At 39.3% G+C, this 26,204-nt stretch overlaps 1 protein-coding gene across 3 annotated transcripts in view; it reads left to right on the top strand.

Annotated features, from left to right (window-relative positions):
* Positions 1-26,204, top strand: part of nlgn2a (neuroligin 2a) — a 249,000-nt gene that overhangs the window by 212,942 nt on the left and 9,854 nt on the right. For all 3 annotated transcript variants that reach the window (XM_008435581.3, XM_008435578.3, XM_008435579.3), the window contains one exon: positions 23,889-24,074. In XM_008435581.3, coding sequence (XP_008433803.1) covers positions 23,889-24,074 — 186 coding nt within the window. The remainder of the gene's footprint in view (positions 1-23,888; positions 24,075-26,204) is intronic.

The raw sequence follows: 26,204 nt of genomic DNA, 5'->3' as shown, positions 1-26,204 counted from the left end.
TCTGCTTTTGTAAATGTGGTTCCTTTTCTTTTTTAGTAGCATAGAAATTTATTTTACATCAGAGTACAAGATGCATGGTGTGGTTACAGTACATTAGTGATAAAAATATATATGTAAAAACAGACAAACAGAAAAAAAATAAGAACATATTGTGTATTGATGAATAAATATTATTAAAGGTGTGTGTGAGCAATGATGGACATCTGGAATATATTATCAGTTTGTAGACCAATTAAAAACAACAATCATGTCATAATAATGACAATAATATTACTAATAATAAATCAATAAATTATCATTGAGAGGCAGGTATTTATTTCTACTAAGTTTGTTATATTACATAAAGGAACTACATGGGATTTTTCTAAATACTCATTATCTGGTTTAGTTTTGTTCTTCCATCTCTGTCTCTCTGACTCTTTCCTGTCTGGACTGCTGGTTTTATATAATATATATATATAAAACTCTGGGAAAAATTAAGAGACCTCTTAAAATGATCAGTTGCTCTGATTTTATAGGTATAAGTTTGAGTATGGGCTGCACAGTGGCACAGTTGGTAGAGCTGTTGCCTTGCAGCAAGAAGGTTCTGGGTTCGATTCCCGGTCTTTCTGCATGGAGTTTGCATGTTCTCCCTGTGCATGGTGGGTTTTCTCCGGGTACTCCGGTTTCCTCCCACACTCCAAAAACATGACTGTCAGGTTAATTGGCCTCTCCAAATTGTTCCTAGGTGTGTGTGTGCATGGCTGTGTGTCTCTGTGTTGCCCTGCGACAGACTGGCGACCTGTCCAGGGTGACCTCGCCTCTCGCCCGGAACGTTAGCTGGAGAGGCACCAGCAACCCTCCTGACCCCATAAGGGTCAAGGGTGTAAATAAAATGGATGGATGGATGAAGTTTGAGTAAAATGAACATTGTTCTTTTATTCTATGAACTACTGACAGCAAATTCCAGGAAAAAATTTAGTATTTATTTGCAGAAACTGAGAAATGGTCAAAATAACAAAAAAGATGCAATGATTTCAGACCTCAAACAATCAAAGAAAACAAGTTCATTTTAATTTAGAAACAACAATAATAATGTTTTAACTCAGGAAGAGATCAGAAATCAATATTTGGTGGAATAACTATGAGCTTTTCAGTGCAGAGGTCTATTAAGTTTTTCCAGAGCTGTATTTATGTTAGTATTTATAAAAGATGTGACAAAGTGCAAAAACCCATCCTGAGTATCCAGAGCATAAAATCTGCAAGATGCAGAGCAAAACGTAAACAGGAAAGAAGAAGTGTTTGTTTTATTCTACTTGGATTCATTTATCCGTAATCCCATAAGATTTAATTTAAAGTTTAGCATAAATCAGTTGCAGCAGAACCCAGAGGAGGATAAGGAGCAGAAATGCCCCAAACAAGCCCAGGAACTACATGCAGCAGCCGTTTCTCTTTACAGCGATCTGATTTAGCTGTTCTGATCTTGGAGCTGGATGCAGTTTTGGCTGTTTTCCTACAAAGCGCAGCAGTCACAGGCTATCTGGGCTTTGAAAGTGGAGAGAAGAGAGGAAGTAGAGCATGAAACGAGTTGGAGAGGATTGCGCTGGTGTTTGAAAGAGAGAGGGGGGAAAAAAAGAAGCTAAGACGATGAATAAAAAAAGAGCAGAAACAGAAAGGAAGAGAGATAAAAAGTGCTGCCTAAACCGGAGAAAGGAAAAAGAAAAAGGTTTTTAAGTCTCAGGGTTCATACAGGTGCTGGAAAATCCTGAAACCGCCTGAATCTTAATGCAGCGTTCCTCAGGCTTCAGAAGTGCCTCAGTTTGGGTGAACTCGGATTGTTTTGCATTTATTAAACATAAATCAACAAACTTTATTCTCCAGCCGAATCAACTCAGTGGTTTGTTTGTAACCAGCTTTTCTGCTTGGTGTGCAATTTATTTATTTACAAAGCAAATTACCAAAAACTTTCTGCTTTTGATGAAATATGATGAGTTTCACTTTTTTGACATCCAGAACAAACTTTTCCACATGCGATTTTGTTAAAAGCACCTAATAATATTCTCAAATTAAAGGTTAGATATTTTTTTAAATCAGTGGGGGATTAATTTTCTGTTAGAAACTTTAACTGAAGTGTCAGACATTAAATAAAGCCCAGCAGGTCGATAAAACCCTTATTTTAGATACGTTTGAATTGTTTAAAAACTCGATATGCCGTCTTAGAAAAGCTTGAAAAGTCTCATTGAAAACCTGTTGAGCTTTTAGTTTTCCGTCCATTAACAGTAAAACTTTTAATCTACTGATTTGCATTTAAACCCGTGAAAAGCAGCGTATTCATACTTCGTTTCCGTGACAGTAACGGCGTCCCCAGCAGCTTGCTGACGGACGAGGCGGCAGACACGCCAACAGAAAAACATCTGAGCCTCTGATATAAATAACGAGTCTGACTGTGAGACGCACGAGGCTCCTGAAGACGAGGACGACACAGGCGGGCTGAGAGGAGCAGGGAAAAGGCCGACGGGCCGCGCAGGCGTCCTCGTCTTCCTCCTCTACCTGTAGCCAGTTGCCAGGCAACCGTGTGCTTGACCGTTGATGCGGCTCCGCTGTGGCAGGCGAGGAAGCTAATGTCAAACACTCCCCGCGGCGTCCACTCAAGGTCAGAGGGGGACTGAGCAAACCGGATCGGGTTTCGTCTTGTAGTCGCGCTGCCGGGCCAAACACAAATGACTAAAAAACATACGAAGGTGTGTGTGTGTGTGTGTGTGCGTGTGTGTGTGTGTGTGTGTGTGTGTGGCATTATTTCACATCTGTGTGTGTTTTGGCCCCCCTGCTGTGCCTGAGCCCACCTTCCCACGGCGTTCTCCCTTTTAGTTTCCAAGCAAACGCTTCGACAGAGACCCACCACTGTTTACACCTGTAGCTTATGGTAATGCTTCCACCGATTCACAAACATGGCCGCACACAGAGGGCCGTGTCAGTGGGGGGCGAGAAGTAAAAAAAACACCTGGAGTGTCAGTGGGTGAGCAGAAACTGGATCAAATATTAGAAATACGTGACAGGAGAGCGTCGCCTGCTCCACTCAGATAAGTACATGAAATAATTACTGACGAGGCGCGTCAACAATAACAAATCATGGACAGTGAAATGGTTATTTTGCAACCATTTTTAAGTAATATAATATTAACGGCATAATAGCTCATTTTAATTTGTCATGCGATTAGTTAATTTATTGTGTCAGGCTTATTACTGAGTCACAAAATGTTTCTCATTTAGAAATGTTTTGAGTATTTTGCGGGTCAAAGGGAGGCGGACAAAATGTGGAGGAGTTTCAGGAACTTGATGACTTGTTCACAGGTGATGGTAGACTGGAGCCAGAGAGGAATGGAGGGATTAGGCCTTTATCCGCAGAAATGAAGGCGCTCTGGTCTGGTGCGGAGAAAGAGCCGAGCCGAAAGGAAGAGATTCGTCTATGTAGCAACTCACAGCGATGATCATTTGGATAGAGGCTGAAAGAACGAGATTCCAGATACAAGAAGCTGAAATGAGTTTCCACTGTAAGGAGCTGGGAGCATCAGTGAGAGGATGAGGAGCATCAGTGAGAGGATGAGGAGCATCAGTGAGAGGATGAGGAGCATCGGTGAGAGGATGAGGAGCATCAGTGAGAGGATGAGGAGCATCAGTGAGAGGATGAGGAGCATCGGTGAGAGGATGAGGAGCATCGGTGAGAGGATGAGGAGCATCGGTGAGAGGATGAGGAGCATCAGTGAGAGGATGAGGAGCATCAGTGAGAGGATGAGGAGCATCAGTGAGAGGATGAAGAGCATCAGTGAGAGGATGACGAGCATCAGTGAGAGGATGAGGAGCATCAGTGAGAGGATGAGGAGCATCAGTGAGAGGATGAGGAGCATCGGTGAGAGGATGAGGAGAATGAGTGAGAGGATGAGGAGCATCAGTGTAGGGACTTTAGAACGGGGTGATGTGCTGCTCTGTCTTCCTGGTTTTAGTCAGAACTCCAGCAGCAGCATCTGGATCAGCTCCAGCTGGAGGAGACACTGTTAAATAATCATTGCAACTAAAGATAAATGCATGGATGAATTCCTCTACATTATTAGTCCTCTAATCCTGGAAATGTTCTCCAGGTGATAAAAGGCAGACTTTGTAACCGTCTTTATGTGGCTCTGAAGGTTCAGGTCAGAGTTCATCACTACACCCAGATTTCTGGACATTGTTTGTTTTTCTCACTGTTCTCTCTGTTGCCAGCAGGAATCGTTCCTTATAGTTACAGGTTTTCCAGGTTTAAATTTCATTCAAGTTGCATCAAAATGTCTTAAAAAGTAATAAACTTGCAAACACCAGCAGTTACCCTGAATATCGATAGATGAGTGGACTGTTGCTGATGCCGTCACCATCTAAAACAACTATTTGGAAAATTTTTAATTAATGAGTTGCAACAACATAATTTTCTTTTGGGATCAATAAAGTATTTTTGAATTTAAAATTTTGACATTCTTGAACACAATTTGCTTTTCCTTCTGCTTTGGAATTGCCTTTTCTATCTTTTTATTCTTTTATAATTTAAACCTCCAGCGTAAATCTATATGTTAAAGTTTTGCATTGTTTAAAACTCACATCTAAAAACCACCTGGACCTCAGAAACGGTTCATGTGCTGCATTTTGTTCCAGCAACACAAATATATTCCTAACGGCGCCTGTGTGTCGAACTGGGATCATGTTGTTCAGAACATGATCCATTTCCTAAAAGTGAACGCGCCTCGGTTCAAAAGTGCAAATCAATCCCAGAACAACGGCGATGGATCTGGAGGGTAGGTTGAAATGGAAATCGGTTCAAAGGAATCCATGCAGCAGGAAAACGAATCCTGTATCGATGCAGCCGCTCAGCAGGCTGAGCTACTGCTCCAAAACTGCCAGAGAAAACAAAAAAGACAGTTTGTTAATTTATGTATTCTAGTTTGATTATTCATACAGGTAAATCTCTCTAGCTCAGTGCCTCGCCTTCAGTCGGGATTTGGTTAAACAAACAAACTAGAAAGCAACAATGTTTAAAAAGTCATATGCAATATAATGTATTCAGCAAATTACCAAAGAATATCAAACGAAGGCTGGAAATAAGGAATTAAAAACAGGAGCAACCTTCTGTGGTTCTTCCTGCAGTTTAATAAAAATGCAGCACAGGAGAGGCGTCTCAATGTGAGACTCAAAAGATTTATATAAATTAAAATGCAAAGATATTTAAACCAGATTGGATTAAAATACTTTGTGGATTCAGTTTATATATAACCTCAATTCACAATAAAAGTCATCCTGAAGCACTTTGCAGTTGATTTAATTAAATCACACATACGCTCACTTTATAATTTAATTAGTTTAATAAATTTATATTTAAAGAAGCTCAGCAGGTTGCATGGAGTCATTACAGCGTTCACTCCTCCTGGACCAGGAAGCGACAGAAGATGATCGTTTGTGTTGAGTCGTTGAGTTTACATCGATCCCTCGTACTGACAGGCATGTAGCGACATGGGAGAGGAAAAAAACTCCCCTTTAACAGGAAGAAACCCCCAGCAGAACCAGAACCTGGATCAGCAGAACCTGACATCACCGACGGGGAGTTTGAGGAAACAGAGCAGATCCAAAAATAAAAGAACTAGAAGAGATGAAGTAGGAGCGTTTTTCTTTTTAGGTTTAAAACAACACTGCAGTGGACAGCTTTCTGAAATACATTTTCTTGTGTTTTTTTACGTGATAAATGCACACAGACTATTGAAGTGGACACAAGTGCATCATACAATACACTGCCAAGTGCAAGAATTATTTGTTTTTAGTTTAATATGGGAGACAGACGAAAAAGTAACTCTGAAACATCCAGAACCTCCTTCTGTTGTAGAAACTCTTGCAGGTAACATTAAGTGACCCTTAAAGACCAACACTACTGATGTATTTTCCACATAACAACTGTGTATTTGGAGAACATTTCAGTTGATTACCTCAAAAACAATCCTACAAAAAAAATAATAAAAGATGTATGCCTTGAGGAAAACAAAAACACGTTTAAAAAAAATCCTGACATAAAGGATCGTAATTCCTGCATGTTTTGCATTGATCAGTATCAGTGTGAAGTGAAATAAGTGTGACTGAATATCTAATTCAGTGGCAGGGTGATGTTGCTCACATAAAAATAAACAACAGTATCATCAGCATAATGCTGGAGAGATTCATCATAAAAAATTCTTACAAGCTGTGAAAAGTGATGGGCCTGAAACAAAACCTTGAGGGACTCCTACTGTGACATCTAGGTCACAAATGGGAAAAGGAAAAATGCCATCGGTTCGCTGAACCCGCTGCTTATGAGAAGAAAGAAAATGTGAAAACCAGCGTAGGGTCGATGGATGTCATGATTTATTTCACTGAAGGTTCAGTTCTGTCGTCTTTCACATCCGAGGTTTTCAAAGCATCAATTAAAACCTTGGTGGAACCAATCACAGAGCTACGCGCTTTCTCTTTAAATCTATTTTTCCAAGTCACATTTTAAACACATTTTAGTAACAAACCTCCTTTAACTGAACCATTATCTCCTCCAAACTGTTCATTATTACTTTAGTAACATCTAAAGATGTTACTACATGAAACTTCTTCTTGTTTCTCAACTGGATGTTGGACCATTTCTTCTTCTTTTTTTTTTTACTTACTGACATTTAGACGATTTACCATGAATGTGCATAAATGGACAGATTAATGAGGAAGCAGCGGTCGGGACGTAATTTCTGGGGTTATCATTGTTATCGCTCTGCTCCTCTGCAGCTGCCAGTCATCTACTAACATGTAAAATCTCCCCTGTAATTTATTTTCCTACGCTTGAACGAGGCATTAAAATGCATCGTTTTTATCCCACGTGGCGTCGCTCCGGTTGCTGCCAGAACCGTCTCATGTAAGCAAAGAGCAGATAAACGAAATCAATGTCATGAAATTACACATTTAACAGCTTAATTTACTTCACTCCTGTCTGCGTTTCTTTTTTTCTGTGCCGCGCTTGGCGGACCCCTCCCTCCTCTGTCATGTCTCATTCACTCCTCTGTCTCAGCTGCCATTCAAATATCTAACAGCTGAAATAGTTTGACGAAGAGGAGGCGGGCCGGCATGTGTGTGTATGTGTGTGTGTGTGTGTGTGTGTGTGTGTGTGTGTGTGTGTGTGTGTGTGTGTGTGTGTGTGTGTGTGTGTGTGTGAGGGACAAGCGGGGGAAAGCGTCAACACATTTTCTGTGTAACTCTGAGTTAATGTGTCATTCGTTTACAGCCCTGGAAGCTTCCAGGCCGGCCGCTCTGTTAGCACAGCCACTTCGCTGCTGCTTATTAATCAACCTGGCCGACAGACACTGGTGGCGCTGCCCTTCTGCCTGCCAAATACAGAGCTGGCCTCGCTCTGATAACTTTCAAAACACTCTACCCATTGCTCTCAGGCTGCCAAATTAGGAGCAACTCTGGCTAAGATAAGTCTAATAGGCGCATGCTGTGGGTAGGTGATAGACCGTGGCTCGCCTTGAAGACAGATGTTTTCCTTTTTTTTTTCTTCTTGGGAGGAAGAAAGCAGGCTAGGAAGCGAGCAAAAAAATAGAAAAGAGGTTTGTTTTTCTTTCCGTGTTTTGAGGAAAACTTGGCCCAACCCGGGATGAAACGAGCGTCCTCGCTCGAGGAAATAACCGGCTCATAGAGGACACATCTGAAGTCGAGTGGCTTCCCTGCCAGCAGGAAGGATTATGATTATTTACAATCTTCATCCAGCTGCTGGTCCAGCAAAGAGCAAACGTCACTGCCAGTCTCTGTTGGCGTTGCTTAATGTGAAGTCAAAAAAAAAAGAAGAGAAAATGGATCAGCCAAAATGTGACTTTGTAAAGAGATTTAATCCCCTTTTGCTCTGTGCTGAAGTGTAAATAATTGTGGAGACCTGGAGCGGAGCTGAGTGGAATCCACAAGTGCATTTTGTTAATTTTGGTCTTTTATGGTCTGCTAAACCAAAAGGCTTCACAACTGGGTTATCTGGGTTTGTGTTGATTTAAAATGACTCGAATAATTAAAGTTTCAAGAGAACAGAAGCTGAAGCTTCGTGCATCGTTGGCACCAGCAGAGTCAGAGCAGTTCTGGTGGTTTTACTGAAGCCCAGGGATCCAGTCACATGTCATGTTTCGACACTTGAGATCAGATCGATGCTTATTTTAAATTCAAGATGCCGTCTGCAGCCGATTCGTAAGTTTAAATTATTTAGATTAAACTAAGAAGTTGTTTTCTATTTGGAAATAAAGAAAGAAGCTCTCAAAAGACAATAAGAAAATGTTCAAAGAGTTACTAATGGGTAAAAAGTTATTTTCAGTTTTTATTTGACAGAAAATGTTCAACATTTATATTTTTTACTTTCTTATTCCATTTCTTATAACATTACTATTATTTCTAGTCACAAGAAACATTTTGGTTAAATTAAATTTCCTCTTCATACCAAAATCTACCAGGAATATGAATCATTGTGGGCTTCACTACAGATAAATAGAGAAGTAAACAGTTAATTATGTAATGAAATTAGTAGATAAGTACATAAGGAGGAACATCAGTACTTTGGCAATTAAGTTTTATCACATATAACCAAAAAAGTTACTATAGTAACGATGTAACTATGTAGCTAAGTAACTTAGTCTGTCAGAAAATTAAGAAGATAAGTAGATGTTAGATGAATGTAAATATACTTAATTAAATTAGGTATGAATTAAGTAAATAAGCTGGCAAATAAATAAGCAGATAAAATATATAGAAATTTGAAAGAAATTTTTAAAAAATCAGCATTTAGATATAAAAAGAGCCTCTGAAATGACAAAATACAAATGTTTTACACTGAAGAATTCATTGAAAGTAAAAAATCTGAACTTTTGTGAACGTTTATCAAACATTTGCCTCATTTTCTGCGTAATTATTCTAATGCAGCACAAAATGTCTGTGTAACATTTTATAAAACAGCCTCTGATGGTTCAGCTGAGCATCCTGAGCAGCTTCAGGTCGTCATGGATCTGTAAAAACCGAGTGAGAGCCTCTAATAAACCAGAGTAAAACAACAAGGAGCCTCAGGATTACAGGAGATTGAACTGTTAACGTGTAGAAATGCGTGAAGCTGCTTCTGCTCTGTGGTCTCTGGCCTTGGTGACCTGAGGAACATGTCAGGGTCTGTCTCGGCTCGGCCCGGGTGACTGACGGCTCCGGCTGCCGGCCATCTTCATGCATCATGAGCAATAAGCCTTCATGTGAAAATTAAGTGGATTATTGGGCTTATTTTGTATTCCAGACAACATCTCGGCTTTTCTCTTTCTATGAACCAAATGAACATTTTCTCTCTCTGAATAAAGCCGGCTTTTTGATGCCTCTCCGTTCTCCAGTTTTCTTAGTGTGGGGGATCAGTTGCTGAGGGCTTTGGATCAAGGAACCCCCCTCTTCCAGTAAAATATGAGTCTATTATCTGTTCTTATGAATGTTTTGTTTTATTAAAAAGCACTGTTTCATTGTCCATGTTTAGCGGAATATTCACGTGTATGTTGGTAGCTATTCGGACTGAGAGTGAAACAAGTTTGGACAGTGATCAGTTTCTAACAGGCGCTTAGGGCAGCCTCGGGTCAGAAGGGTCCTAAGTTTCGAAGAGGAAGAAGGAGAAAAAAAGATGGCGAATGTAACCGTTATAGTGTAACGCACGGATCGATGAACGTGTTTGTATGTTCAGAAAATAGGAAGTAAAGAAAATTTACAACCACCGCATGTCTCGACACCACTTTTGTTCGAGTGTGCAACATTAGCGACGTCAGATTTTGTGTTTGATCTGATCTGATCCGCTCAGCCTTGTGGAAACATTTCAGGGTATTATTTTCATGCCATCTGTGTTCGTATTGATTCGGCGACTCTTCCTGCACATGTATTATTGATTTGGAAATGTGAAAGTTCAAAGACAGTTTTTTTGTTTTGTTTTTGCTAATAGGCAGAGTCTGTTGGCTTGTTCCAGATTTATGGGTCACCATCTTCCAAAACAAAGAGTAATCGGCTCAAACTCAGCCTCGGCTGAAACGTGTCGTGTTTAAACCGTCACACACTTTGCTGACATCACAGGGTTCAGAGGTCATTTGGAGAATAACAGTGAGTCTCCATTACATTACCACTTAACAACAAAACAGGAGTTTTGAATGGATCGATGCTAAAAATCTAGGTTAATCACCAAGTTAGCAATTATCAGGCAGGCAAATAAGTAAATATCAATTAAATAATAGATAATAAAACAGTAATAAGTATGTAAGTAAACAAGTTAGTAACTTATTTGCTGAGAGTTAAGTGACCTCATTGAGTTAATATTTATTTTAGTGACTAATTAATTGTTAAATCCAATTAAAATTAAAAATGGGTTATTGTTATGTTATTATAACTCATCATTTTAGTATCTTGGAAGAGTCAGAGGGCTGTAGGCAGGAGTTTGAGTATTATTTGAGATGCTAATGAGCTGCTCCCTGTTGTAAGTAAACATGAAAATTAGTATCTGTAAAATAACAAAGTAAAAATAAGCTAATAATTCAGCTAATTACTAATAAGTGTGTTAAAACCCAATAAATTGGTAGATAAATGCATATTACTGTGTAATTAAATAGGTAAGTGGCACGTAAGCAGGAGGATGAGCAGGTATGAAGTCAAAATAAGTGCAACCACGTTAATAAGAATATATTTAAGTTATTATGCAAATAAATATTAATAATGAGTCAAAAGTTTCTATGTAGATAATAGTTAATTGAAATAAAGTAAATAAATATTCATATGTCAATTATTAAGTAAAAATCTGTATCTTAAGTGACTACTGGGTAAGTAACTACGTAAATAACCAATAAATACTAAGTAAATAACTATGTATCAAACAATAAATGTAGAAATGAGCAGCTAGAATATAAATCATTAAGTAAACATTACTGAGTTGAATTGTAAAAATGTTTACTGTAGTAAATATGTAATTTACTGTGTTATTAAGAAAGTAAGTAAGTGTATAAATGAGTATAACTAAGTCATAAGTGAAGTTATTAAATGATTGACTCACAATACAATAATCTATCGCTATACGGCACAATACACCGGCTTTGACTCACATACAAACGAGGTTTTAATCAGCTCTTTGAAACAACAGGCTGATGGACGAATGTATTGTTAATTACCAGTGATAACAGATAACAGTCAGATTAACGGCGCTTTTCAAAAATAAAATCTTTACGGACTTGTCAAAAACGTATTGTTTGTTCTTGGACAGTAAATAAAGGAGATCACTGGACTGAGCTGCTGCTGAAATGGACCAGACATGTAAAGACATGCAATCATAACTGAGAGTCTGACACTTGAGACGGTGTAATTTTAGGCAGCAAGACAAGAGCTCAGTTATTTAAATGGCTGCCACATGCTTTATTATACCTGAGAAACGTTTTTATAATGCCACTGGCTTTGAATGACGGCACAGCAGGACTCGTTTTATTTATTCATATCCTGAAGGGCTGAAGCAGCGCGGCTCTTTTTGGGGGGGATTTTATAGAACCTGGCAACATTTGCAGACACCCTGAACTCGTTTGCATGTAAAGTCTGAATGTAGTTTGCATGTTTTTGGGGGATCTGGACCAGATTTGCAGCAGTTTTTCCCTTCTCTTTCCTCACAGCGCCGTCATTCAGGGTTTACCTGCATGTTGGGATCAGTGTGCGTTATGAAGGGCAAACACCGGCTTTGCACATGGAAGCAGCTTTTCTCCATTTGTCTGACGGGAGAAAACAGCAGCTCTGACAACAGCCTGCGGCACATTTATTTGTTTGCTTTTTATTACATTGAGAAGTAATAGACGCTGCGCAGCCTTGGACTTTCTGGCTTTTGGTGGGCCTGTCAGCATGATGGGCGCCCCGACGCTGGATACAGTGAGGCATCACTGTGTTACTGTGGTAATAAGTTCACCTGGACGTGACGGAGGATTTTCAGAGAAAGCCGTGGATTTTCTTTTGTTGCAGTTTTCACTTTAAACACACAGATCCTGTGGAAAACTTGCTCACATGCCAGGGAGGTGATGAAGCCTTTTGATTCAGGTGTTGGAGCAGAAATGCATCCAGACCTTTCTGTTACAGGAACTGATCATTTTATACTGATCATTTTATTCTGATTATTTGTTTTGCTTGTAGAAAACAGACAGGAATGATGAATGTTGAGTTTTTCAGTTGGTAGCATTGAAATCCCTTCTCAATAACGGCTGCTTCTACTAATACATGTTCATATAGTCTATGATAATACATGTGAATACGTCTTTATTTAACAAATTCATAATTGGTTTTTAAATTATGAAAGTTTTCATTAGGTAGCTGGAGCCACACATATCACTTATAAGGACTTTTTTTTATGTTATATCTTATTAAAAAGCCTGAATGTGTCTAAAGTTTGAATATTTTCTCCTTCTAAAGCAAATTAATGTCTCCTCTACTCCATACATCTCCCATAATTAGGATAGTAATAAATATTTAAGACTCTGTAGATTAAATGCTGTTTTTAAATATTTATAAATGACTCTTTTATTCTTTTAATTCTGACTTGGAGGGCTTGGTTACTTTAAGATGGAGTTTATTGGTTTTAAAACCCAAGTAGATATTGGATTTGCTCTTTTTTTTACATTTCTAAGTTTCTACTTTTTAAGCGAAGTTGAGAGTGTAGAGAGTGTGTCCTTAGTGTGTCTGTTTATCGCTCCTTCGCTCATTTTTGAGTTTATTTAGAAACTAAACAAACAGGTGTTGTACCTGAGTGAAGTTTCCCCCCCACCTTCTTCAAATCAGACAAAATTGGTGTCAAACGTTTGTGCTACGTTTGTGCAGCAAACATTTTTATTTGTGCCGCTATCATTTTAAAGATATAAAGAAATGTTCCTAGAGGTCATCCAAGGTCAACCCCCACCTCACCTGACACCCCAGACAAAATGGGTGTCAATCAACTCGGCTATGTTTGTGCTGGTTTGTGCAGCAAAAATTTTCGTTTGTGCCCCTATCATTTTAAAGATATAAAGAAATGTTTCTAGAGGTCATCCCAGGTCATCCAAGGTCAACCATCCCCCTCACCTCCAACTTTCTTTATATCTTTAAAATGATAGCGGCACAAACGAAAATTATTGCTGCACAAACCAGCACAAACGTAGCACTAACGTTTGACACCAATTTTGTTTGATTTCATGACAGTGGGGAGGCTGGTTGACCTTTTGACCTTTACACTTTCATTAATATCTTCAAAGCCAAAGCAGCACAAACGAAATTTTTTGCTGCACAAACGTAGCAGAAACGTTGGACACCAATTTTGTCTGATTAGAAGAAGGTGGGGGGGGGGCAACTTCACTCAGGTAGAAACCTGCACAGGAACGACAGTTTACCATTTTTCAAGAACACAGTTTAGATAAAGAGTTCAGCCAAACTGCATGAGAGGAAGGTCAGAATAATGAATGGTTCTGTTTCAGGCTGATCTGAGAATCTCTACTCGTTTCTCTACTCGCCTTCGCTTTGTCTCGTGTCAGACAAACTTTAAATATGAAGCGTCCTTATCTGACAATAACCCTCCAGTACTGAAGGTGTTCAACATCTGACTGAAACGCCTTTTATCGTCTTATTTGCATATTTCAATTACAACTCCGTGGAGGAGGTGAAGCATCAGTCGCCTCGCCGTCGCTCTGCGCGTGATTGACAGGACTGTCGCCTGAACGCACCTGTGTGTGTGTGTGTGAGGCAGAGAGGCTTCAGCCGAGCAGCGGGAGGCTTACAGGCTGCGCTGGGGGAGCTGAAATGAAGGTTAGCAGCTGAATGACGATTTGAAACCGGCTTTGAAAAGGAGCCGATACGGAGCCGTCTGTTTGATCGAACATTTACGGAGAAGCAGGCGAGACTTCAGGACGTTCCGTTCAACTCTCAGGCAAGTTTAGCAACAGGTTGGAAAACATGCAGAACCTCGTGTGTCTTTAAAGGTTTAGAGCTTTTATGCAAATTTATTCATGGTGTTGCTGGAGGAAAACATGCTGCACACTGCAAAAACACTAAAACTCTTATTTCCTCTCAAGTTTCTAGCGCAAGTAATTTACTTACAAGATGTTTGCAGGACTGTCGCATGAATCCACCTGTGTGAGAGGAAGAGAGGCGTCAGCCGAGTAACTTTTTAACAAGAAAAACAGTTTTAATTTAGTAATTTCTTAATATTGATTTAGAAAAATGACGATATCCACTGGTAGATTATTTCATTCATAACACGTGGAAATGTCTTAATATAAGTGAAATAATCTGCCAGTGGAACATTTTCATCTATATTTACGAATTATTTACTTAAAACAAACTCCTATAATTGCTGAAAAGTTAATTGTAAGTGTTGTTTTATTTCAAGTGTAGTAAGATATTCACAGTGCACTGTAAAAAATTCTGTGAAATTCCATTACAGACTGTAACATCCAAACATTATATTACCATACACTGTAAAAACAAATCCATAGAATTTATGGTAAAAAATATGTTGCCAAATACCAGCAACTACCAAAGCATTATATTAATATATAGAACTAGACCAAAAATATTTGGTAAGATGTTGAGTTTTTTGATCAGTTATTATTTATAGAGCGTTAATGGTTGACTTGATCTGATTAACAATCAATATTCTAAGACAGGAGTGTCTTAGAATATTGGCTCCCACTTTCATCATTCAGAGAACTGAAAGTGGAAGCCACTTTCAGTTCTCTGAATGAGGGTGTCCATTAGCAGGTTCTGAGAAAACCGTTAGCTTGATCTGAAAATGTGACCAAGCAAGTCTTACAGGCCCCGCCTCCTTCCTCTCTGCTGCGCTGCATCGCACATACACATTGATTGACAACACTAAGACCCTCCTCCAGGCTCTGATTGGTTGTTTCTGACAGGGAGCTGTGTATTTTGTGATTAAAGACACTATGTAAGTTAAATAAGACAGTTTTGTTTGAGTTGCATCTTTAAAATGATGTTCAAGATAAAAGGCATTCAAAAAAGATCTACATTAAAAAATACAAAAATAATTTATGCATTTAGAAGAAATTATATGAAACATGAATAAAAAAACAATATAAACATCCTTCCAGGCATTAAGGCAAAGTCAGAGGACTCTGAGGTTTTTTCACAGCCATGACATAGTGATAAGTTTGAATATGTAAAAAATACATTTTACAAACTTTACATCCTGAAACTTTAAGATAAATAAAATCATCTTAAAATAAAAAGAAAGTATTAGCTATAAAAAACAGTTTCTGCATTCTTCTTTTGTCTCGTAATACAATCTGAAATGTCCCTGCTTTGAAATCAGGAAACACGGATTTTCATTGTTTTGTATTTTCTTGTCTTTTTTTCAACAAACACAGCCAGATTTACGTTGCGATACACGGAGACAAAGGAAAAACCTCCAAGCTGTACTCCTTAATCACTATTTTGTTTCTGCACTTGTAAGAAAATAGTTTGGAAATGCTCTGAACAATAACAAACGGTCCAAGAAAAGTAATGCCAGAAAATCCCCAACTGTGCCAGCTGAAGTAAAAAAAAACAAAGCTGAGCCAAGCAATGTGAGCCAGGCTGGCTGCAAACATTACCATGCAGAGTGAGGGGGGGGCTGCGTGTTGACGGAGCTGCAGTATCTAGGCCACCCCAGCGTGGGCTCTGTTTGATGTGAGGACGATGCCACATCGTAGAGGAGAAACTCTGCTCACTTTTGGCTCCAGAGACCCGCAAACATTCGCTGAAGCTGCAACTGCAAACTGCAGAAACCTGAAGCAAAACTCGACGGTGTTTTTACAGGCAGAGAGGCGATGATGGAAGGTTTGAATGCGCGCGAGTACAATGAGACGCTTGAAGACGTGCGAGCGCGGCACACACACGCACACACACACCCACACACACACACACACACACATTTACAAACCCCAGCAGACTCACAACCAGTGTTTACTCATTTATTTTAGCTGCTTGTTTGTTTTGCTCTTTAAATCGGAGGAACTGTGCAGCTGTTGCTGCTGCTGGCAGAAGCTGCAGTTCTGGGATTCATTAGTTCTTGTTTCCTTCCTTCTGTTTTTCTCTCATCCACTTCTTCTTTCTTCCCTCCATCCATCCTCGCTCTGGAGCACCGCGTCGTTTTTTTTTGTGATATGTCCAAGATTTAATAATCTGTTACTGTCTACATGTCTGTATATGAAGAGGTGAATTGTTCCTAGTAGAGCTGAGTTCATGCTCTGAACGTTTCCAGGTTCTTTCAAAGCTCCTGTTTTTCTTTTTTTTTTGTCTGAATCATCAGAGATAATCTATCGCTATACGGCGGATGTTTATCACCAGATGATCAAAAATGTGCTTAAGTTGAATTATGTTGAGCGTGGCTCAAAAGCTTGACTCATATTTTATAGATCAAAATTCATATCTGATCCTCTTTGATTCCCACCATGTTTTAATCATTCTCCCAGAGGGTGAAAGTGAAACATTAACTTAAAAGTTGGGCCTTGTTCGTGACTTCATGTTATTCAAAATTTAGTTCGCTATGTCTTCTGACAGCCGATACGTTTCTACATGGCGAAGATCAATTTCATTAGTAGTGAGAGGAAAATCTTTTTTTCTGCTTGTAGGTTGGAAACGTCATGTTAGAAGTTAACTCTAAAGCCGTCTGAAGTTCAGGTGCAACGATTTATCGGCGCAGATCAAATGATTTTGGGAGATCGGTGATCGTCTTTATCCACCCATCTTATTTAGCTCAGCAAAGGTTTAAAAACCAAGCAATAGTCACCAAACTGATGCCAACTCAGCAACTTTCTTGCTATATTTAACAACATTTCAACCAAAAAAATGAAAATCAGCATCGGCAGGTCAGAATTTTTAAAGATAATCAGGTATCGGCCAAAAAACTGCAATCGGTTCACCTCTTTTATGAAGATTAAGTTCCAGCTTGGAAAGTCCAACATTTCTCACCTCAAAATCCAATATGGCGGCAGAACCAAATAAAACTATGAAATTTCAAATGTAAACACGGTGCAGGTGTGTACAACCTCTTTGAATTAATTACGTATATTGATTAGAAATGTTCTAAGAGAGGCTGAATTCTTAATAAATTGCTTTTTAATCCACTCAGAAATTTAACAAACACAATTGAACTGAAGTAAAACAAAAAGTATGATTAAAAAAACATTCCTGCTGTTGTGTAAAAGTGAAACGCAGATAGAAACGAGATGATTGTGACTCTATAAAAATATCTCCGGTGATGATGGGAGCCATTTTTTATTTTTATTTTTTTGGCTTTGTACAAGACCTATAAGAAGAGCCAAGACTTCAGACCATACATCATGTCCGCCGTGGCCCATGGCGCCCCTATTTCACCCACCATTACCTCCTGACTCCTGGAGCCCCACGGGGCCCGGAGGGCCCAGGGAGCCGAGTGACAGACAAACAAGAGAGGATGGAAAGAGTTTGTCTGAGGAGGAAATGTTGGATTCCAAATCAGGAAGACTTTAAAGTGATTTGTTTTCTATTCTGAGCAGACACACACACACACACACACACACACACAAGCACGGCTCAGGATTCAAGTGTGTGTGATCAGGACTGTGAACTGTTCCTCCTCTGGGCTGTGAAAGTGTTCACAGGGCAACCGGAGCTGATCGATAGACACTCACTGCCACTTTGTAATGACTCAGGTTAAAAGAAGGCGAGTGAAACAGATGGAGCTCCTTCTTTTTGTTCCCCGGGGAAACACAAAAACATACGCCGGACCATCTATAATCTCACCTCCTCTCTTTTTTTGTCCCTTTGTGGCTCTTTTTGTCTCCCTCTGATCTAATTTTTCATGTTCGCTGTCATTGGGTCTTCCTCTACAACACATGTGTCAAACTCAAGGCCCGGGGGCCAAATCTGGGCCGCTGTAGATATTTACGTGGCCCTTTGGACTCCAGAGGAACGTATAAATAAACCTTTACTGTAACAGTTGTGTGCTTAAATACCAGTCTGTCCTGTTTTATTGTGAATCCACAATCATAAGACATCAACAGATCAAGATAAGGCTTAAATTCTGAGTTTATGTGATGCCAACTTCCACCTGCAGGTGGCAGTATATCTTACTTCTTCTGCATTGCTGCCTGAGCTTTACTTGATGTCAAGTAATAATTGAACAAAAAGGCACATTTACTGTCACACATTTACGCAAATAGTACAAATTATTTACCTAATATTTCTAAATTAGATTTTGATTGCAAAAAATGAATCGCTAACACCTGGAACGACTGATCAGTTTCAAAACATGTTCAATATGATTTCATTTTAAGAAGTACTTATCAGGTGCAGACACAGCTGTTTATTAATATTTTAACAGTTTAATGAGTTTTACCAATACATGCTGATGAGAACATCGATGATCTTGATGGAGCCCAAAAGGAAAACGAGTTTGACGCCGCTGCTCTACGACCCTGAGACTCTTTTAGGTGGATCCGTGGTAAAAACAGGAATGATCTCGGCTCCTGAAGCTGAATGTGCTGCACACGTAGACGGACGTGGGGCCGAGCTGGAGGTTTCTGAGGAAACACTGCGTGTGCATATGGTCTCTCTCTGCTGGGAGCTGGCCTGCTTCCTCAGGACTTCAGAGACCAGCAGCTTTCAGCTGCAGTCTGAACCCAGGAACAGAGACGCCGACTCACCCTGGAGATGAAAGAACGGAGGAGCGAATGAAAGAGTGGTGGAGGAAAAGAAAGGAAGTGAGGGAGTAGAATATGATAATGAATGTTAACTGTTAATTGTGTAGTTTAACATTTTATTCATCAAAATATTTTTTTAAAAATCCTAAAGTTGTGGTAAAATAAGGTTGGTGTTATTGTATTATTGACAACAAGGCTGCATATTTAAGAAAATCACAGCTTTATGCAAATGTTAACTGCCTTTATTTAAGCAAATTATTAAGTTTTAGCAATCAGATACCGTGTTTCCCCGATTGTAAGACGTATCGGGGGTTTCAGCGGGGTCGGCTAATATAAGCCGTACCCCGAAAGTAAGACATAGTGGGGCTTTTGGGGATAAAATGAAAGTAAGACACTGTCTTACTTTCGGGGAAACACGGTATTAGTGAGACTTTATGAAACTACAACTAAGTGGTGTCAGGTTTTCACTGGCAGCTGGTGTCTCTTTCCAGACACACGAAGAACAAAAAAATCCTCTCAAAACACAATGTAGGGGATCAATTAACCTAACAGTCATGTTTTTGGACTGGAGTACCAAGAGAGAACTCAAACATGCACAGGGAGAACATGCAGAAAGACCCCCAGGCCGGGATTCAAACCCAAGACCTTCCTGTTGCAGCAGAGCTACAAACTGCCCCCCATACTAATTTATTTAAAAATTAATAAATTTGAGACAATTTTACTTTTTTCTGTTTCTTTCAGCAACATAAAGAAAAACAGAATATTGTAAACAGTGTTGAAACGATTACTCAGATTAATCATGATTAATCTCTTCAGTGAACTAATTTAGTAATCAACTAACTAAGTTAATTGGATCACATAGTTAACGATTCAGTCAGAGAAACCAAAGCTTTGCAAAAATACCTACATTTTGCATTTTGAAGACTTTCTGAGTTGCAGTAGTGACGAACGCAACTACATCAAATATCTGATCTGAGGGAAACGGGACGTGTTGTTCGGGCTATTTTTGTTTATTTTCATCCGGGTCAGCGAATGTGCAAACCTTTGGTCCTGCGGTTTCCATAGCAACGCCACAGATGAGGTTAGAAACAATAAATCAATAGAGTTCATGTTCTGAGTTATTGTCGACAATAGAAATGCAGAAATGCTTTATTACATGAGCCGTGACATGGATTGATTAGAGAAAACTGTTCAAGACCAAACCAGCAGGAAACAACCAGCAAACGTTTCCCCAACACACACACACACACACACACACACACACACTCAGAGGGGTCCTTCCCAGTACGAGGGCGTAAAATTTGAATAATTCCAGAGATAATTTGGTTGCCACAGCCCGGCAATGGGAATAACAACTTTACAGAGATAAAAGTGAACAATAAGACAGAGAACAAACAGCGAAGCAAATCACCAAGGGGAGCTGCTGCATTTCAACCAAACTGCTATTTGTGAGGAAAAAAAGACTCTTAAACCTGATGAAGAAAACAGAAATGTTGTCATTTATTTCCCCTTTTTCCTTTTCCTCTTTTTCTCACGTTATTTATTCCCTTCTGGAAATAAAAAAATGATCTAACATGAGCTTCTGAACTGTGAGAATGAAGCTGAGAAAATATATTTTCTGGACTCATCTGACAGAGAATAATTACAAAACACACACGCACGCACGCACGCACACACTCACCTAGAGACATCTGCTACTCCAAACATCTATTCATACAGGATGAGGCGTGTTAGCAGTGTGTCCTTCAGTCAGACGGTTAAGTCATTGTCACATGGCTACATGTGTGAACAAACCTGAATGTAAAATAAGGAGGCGCATAAAAAAAGCATAAAAAACATTACTGCAGGTTTTATTTACACATGCAGTTCAGAAAATGCACTCTTTTTATAATTTTCCATAGATGTGTGACTGTTTTACGTTTGCAGAAGCCAGAAGTCTGTCCATAGCATGATGTCTGATCCGGTATGGAAAGAGTAAAGGAGATGCAGGGGAAAGGATGCAGTCTTTTCTGTAGTGTCAGCCTTTGATCAGCATCCCTGTGTGTGTGTGTGTGTGTGTGTGTGTGTGTGTGTGTGTGTGCGTGTGTGTGTGTGTGTGTGCGCGTGTGTGTGCGTGTGTGTGTGTGTGTGTGTGTGTGTTAAGCCAACCCCTGGTGTCTTGGAGGCAGATGAAACACTGCTCCTCTATCCGGGAGTCACAGAACACCCACTGTCCTCTGCGCCTGCTCCTTTTATTCATCTCCCCTCTGCCTCGCCCATCTAACCCGTCATTCCTCACCAATTTTAAATACGATTCGAGCAGAACAGAGTTTTCGTGTCACACGTCGCCGTTCTTGAACCATCCTGCACGTTTTCCAAAACCCTTCATCAGATTACGGGGCATGTTGGGGGCGGATCATCACACACTGACTTATTGTCAGACAGATGAACGCAGAGAGAGAGAGAGAGAGAAACGACATGAGAGCGTTTTCTGTCTGCTTATGTTTCTCCACCTGCACAACGCCACTTTTTAAAAATAAAACTATTAACACCCAGAGAACAAAACATTTGATGCGTCATTAAGCTGCACAATGAGGGTAAGAAACAGATTTATGTATTTCCAACCGGCTAATATAATACCTGGACGTTTCAGCAGCATTATGCTCAAAACACGGCGCTGACACAGAAGTATCGCTGTTCTTAGATTAATTACGCTAATTAATGACCTACTTAGCATAACTGTTGTTTAATTTATTGTGGTGTTTACAGTCGGGCATTAAGGCGGCTTATTCGCCTCGTGTTTGCGCTTCCCTTTAATTAATTTACCCAAACGTGCCGCTTATTTTTATGCGTTTCTGTAATTTAAAGAGCGGCACCGAAGGGCCGGGCTCCGGCGAGAGTCTAATTGATAAACGCCTTGTTGGCTTTTGTTTCTGTGAAACAGAGATGATCAATAAATACGAGCGGAAACTGGAGTTATGTTGGCTTCAGCTGAGGAGGGAAACATTTGGCTGGTGATGTTTTCCTCTCAAAGTGAACATTTCTTAGACAAACAGTTATTATTTATTGTCAAATTACAGACAGCATAAATATTCACACAATAGATGATAAGATACATTTATTATCTGTTGTTCATATAATTTTAGCTGGCTGTAATGAATATTGAGACTGCCGAGATCAAATTGTTCTTCGAAATGTAAATTTTATGGGCGTATAATACATATGATGAATAAAATATTGATTTTAAAAGATGTTTCTTAATTTAGTGTTTTCTGTTTTCTAACTGCTCTACTATTTATTAATATTAATATCAAGACTTTTATTAGTAATAGTATTTTCTGCCATATTTCAGAATCAGAGTTGTCATTCCTTTTCTTGCCACACAGTGGCGCCATTTTCACACAATTACTACTTGATAAATATCTGCTGCACTTTTTTTCTATTACAGTATTTAACTAAGTCACTAACATGAACATAGTTATTAATAAATATAATATTACTTTATATAAGATAATTTACACATATTTATTAAAAAAGGATTAAAAAGAACTTTTCAAACTGAGCTTAACAGCCTGTATAAATGCAAGATTTACGATGCAGTGAAATATTATTTGATTTCTGCCTTGAAGATAATTCATCTATTTATATTCTGACTAGTTAATTGTTTTTGGGTTTCATCTTAATTACTTTAATAAACATAAACCTGAAAAATAAACAGATGGTACCAATCTTTACTCATGACCAGCTTTCAGTGTCCTAACCCCATAAATTCACATTAAAGTGACATAAAGTCACATTTCCTGATCAGCTAAACCAGTTTTACTGTATAATTGCATAATTTTACAATGTTAAAGCCTTTTAAGGTTTTTAATTAGTATCCCTCTTTGTTTGTTTTTATAACCTAACCTTGGACTATCTGTTTATAAGTGTTTAACATCTATTGTTTAGGCTTAATGAACAACTTATCCAGTTGGCTCGTCTTTAATAGGCTCTAATTAGAGGTCCCATTCAGAGACTCTCGGTTAATTGGTACCTAAGTGGAAACGAGTTATGTCTTTGGTTGAGCAATTAAAGGCGATCATCAGAGGAAAATATCAGCCAACAGAAGAAACGGCGTGTCATGGAGATCTGAGGTGCAGAACAAGGAGACTTCTGGGTTTAATTAGGCATCAGTGTGGTATGGAAAGCTGTCATGTTCACAGCCAACATGCATGAATTAGACGTTCATTCATTCATGTGGAGTAACAGGATGATGTGTCTGAATTTTTGGACTTGAACATCGTCAGAAAATCGTGAAATATTTCTGAAAATAGAGACGATGTTAACAGTGTTTCTAATACTTTACCTTTAACTTCCTGGCTTGTTTGACAAAATACAGTGTCTGATTTAATGTTTTTATTTATAATCAGTCGATCTATGTGGAGAAATTAATATATGTTTAAACAGACTAAACATCACTGGAGGCTGTTTACGTTATATTAAAACGTTTCACCTTGAGGAAGGTTAAGAACATTTAGTAAATATTCAGTGTGTTAATGTTTCTGCTGCTGCTTCTTGTTTATTGCTTTTTAACTGTGCATTAAAAAGCTCAAAGGTTTTATGAGTATTTATTGATGCTTTCTACATCCATAAAAAGTCCACATATGGATTAAAAAGTCCACATATTTCAGGAGCTTCATCACCACGTGAAACACTTTACAAAGGTTAATGACATGCAGTTGGATGTTTGAAAGGATTTATTTCTGTTAGTTGTGATAATTTAGACTTACAGCTAATAAAAACATGACATTTTTAATACAGAAATGTTGGTTTAAAGAGAAGGATGTTATTTTCAAAGGTATCAGAATATTCTATTTTATTAAATATGACTGTATAGTTTACTGATTCAGCTCTAAATGCTTTTTTTTCTAATCAGAAAAAAAAAACTTCAGGATTTAAACTGTCCAGTTGTAATATGGCAAGTTAAATGTTTTTTTGTTGTTGTTTTTATTAGTTCACAAGCATTAAATTATAATTGAAGTTTTATCTAAGTCAACTATTTGGATTATAATAGTTGTGTTCTGCAGTTTTAGCTACAATCTGATTTACCATTCAGAGAAGAAAAAGTTTACATGACGGAAACATTAGGAAAGTTAATAGCATCGTTAATTCTCTGCTTCTGTTCCTTTTTCCACTTTTCCTTTTGTCAACCAACAGGTTTCCTCAGCACCGGCGATCAGTCCGCTAAGGGGAACTACGGCCTGCTGGACCAGATTCAGGCTCTGCGTTGGCTCAACGAAAACATCGGCCATTTTGGCGGCGACCCTGAGAGGATCACCATCTTTGGATCTGGAGCAGGAGCCTCCTGCGTGAACCTGCTCATCCTGTCTCACCACTCTGAGGGTAAGTTGATGCTCTGCTGTGCAGCACTGATTGAGTTTTATAGAAAAATATGAATTTTATTTGTTAAAACTGTCATCAGCTCAGGACAGTATAATAATCTATGAAAAGATCGATCTCATCCACCTCCTTGTTGCTGTCTGAAAAAAATGCACCAAAAGCAACCAATCAGAATCAGGAGGGCCTTTGCACTGTCAATCATGCATGTGTAAACTTTGCTTAATGTGCTAAAGGCAAAGGAACAAGAAAACTGGTTATGCTAACTAGCTTTAGCATTCATGGCAACCTCTGCTATCGAGGAGAAGCTATAGTATAGCAGAGAGCAAGGAGAGGCTGTAATTAGTGCATACATGAGGGTGATTGACAGCACCAAGTCCCTCTTCATGACTCTGATTGGTTGTTTTTGGTGCAATATAAACTCAGGGAGAAGACAGAGGTGATCTTTCTTTTTTTTTTTTTTTTTTTCTACAGATTATCTGTCTTATATTTTACTGTCAGCACATAATTACAGTCTTAAGAAATAAAAAAAATAATTTTCTTTTATTAAAGGTTGCACACTGCTGCTTTAACTGAGCAGAGAAACATGACAGACGAGGATAACATAACATGTTTCTGGGTTGTATTTGAGCTCAGACTGTCGGATCATTTCAACAGAACAGAACAAGACAGACAGACAGACAGACAGACAGACAGACAGACAGACAGACAGACAGACAGATCTTAATTATGCAGAATGGCAGCTTCACCTGCTAGAACCTGTGAGGCTCACTTGACTTCCTGAAAGAAAACACGCCGCTTGTCCTTTGAGCTTAAGGATTTGAGCACCGAGTGCCTAATGAGCGCGTGCAGGTTTGATCCTCTCTGCGTCTCTCGCATCCTCAGAAGATAAATGAGTCGGGAGCGCCGGCATTACCCCACATTACCTGCCTCGCCGACGCCTCTGTTGTGCAGCAGGAAGGCCCTTCCTTCATCAAAACCCTACAGGTGTTCGACCTCCTGCTCCCCATTACCAGCACAAAACACCCCGGGGGCTAAGCGCCGACGCGGCCCCACCAGAGGACAGAGAACTGCGAACCGGGCCGCTTTGATCTGAGCTGAGATCAGCGTGGCTGACGATCCGCGGCCAAACGGCCACGCGCTCGCCGCCTTTGATCACGGCGTCGTTCTTGAAGCTGTCCTCCTCAGATCCTGGCTCCTCTGTTCTCTGCGTCGCTCGAGGTCTCGCCCTGAATATCGCTGTCTTCTCGCCCCGTTTTCCCGACTAACACACATAAACTGGAAAGGCCAGAAGTGTGGGTAAAAAGAAAGATCTGAAAAAGCAGTTTCACATCTGCTCTGATTCTCTGTGTGTGTGTGTGTGCGTGTGTGTGTGTGTGTGTGTGTGTGTGTGTGTGTGTGTGTGTGTGTGTGTGTGTGGATCTCAAGCATTAAGCAGTCCTTTAGTTTTTCACTAATTCATTCTCTGTGCTTTGAAAACAAATGTGAGATCTTGACTGAGCCTCTGCCTGCCACTGATGTGTTAACCCACCAAACTAACCCAGAAAACTTCTGTCTGCTTCTATGAACTTTTAACTAAAACTATTGTTTCTAACATGCTGGAACGATGAGGAAAAATCTGTTTTTGTGACATAGTAGTAGTTCTTTTTTTATGCTACGAAGCTTAAAGTTTATGAAGACTCATCATCAGTACTGCATTAATGTTATGCTTTCATGATGATTTTTAAACCGTTTTTTCAGGAAGACGTGATAACAACGTAATATTTTTAAATGTAAGCAGTAGGTGCACCAGTTTTAGATTACATGGAGGCCAAAATCTTACAAATAATTTGTCTACTCTGATTTTTTTTTGTAGCGTATTTCTAATATTCCAAAGAAAATCCAGGCTTGAGAAGCTGAAATACGCAGGTGGAATGTTTTTTAACATGTTAGCTGGCATTTGCAATTGTTATGATTCATATCTAAAGGCTCAAATATATTCATACACCAACATTAATGTGTCCTTAGCAGTTTGTAGTTTGACCACAGCCATTCAAAGCCTGACTCTTGCTGAATATTTGACCTCTTCTTGGTTTCCAGTCTAAGAGCTTTCAGTCAAGCAGCTTCATCAGTTTTGATGCTTGTTTGGAGTCATTG

The sequence above is a fragment of the Poecilia reticulata genome, chromosome 18 (assembly GCF_904066995.2).
Source record: "Poecilia reticulata chromosome 18, P_reticulata-male-v2, whole genome shotgun sequence".
NCBI classification, from domain to species: Eukaryota; Metazoa; Chordata; class Actinopteri; order Cyprinodontiformes; family Poeciliidae; genus Poecilia; species Poecilia reticulata.
This window is presented reverse-complemented; position numbering and strand designations above follow the sequence as displayed.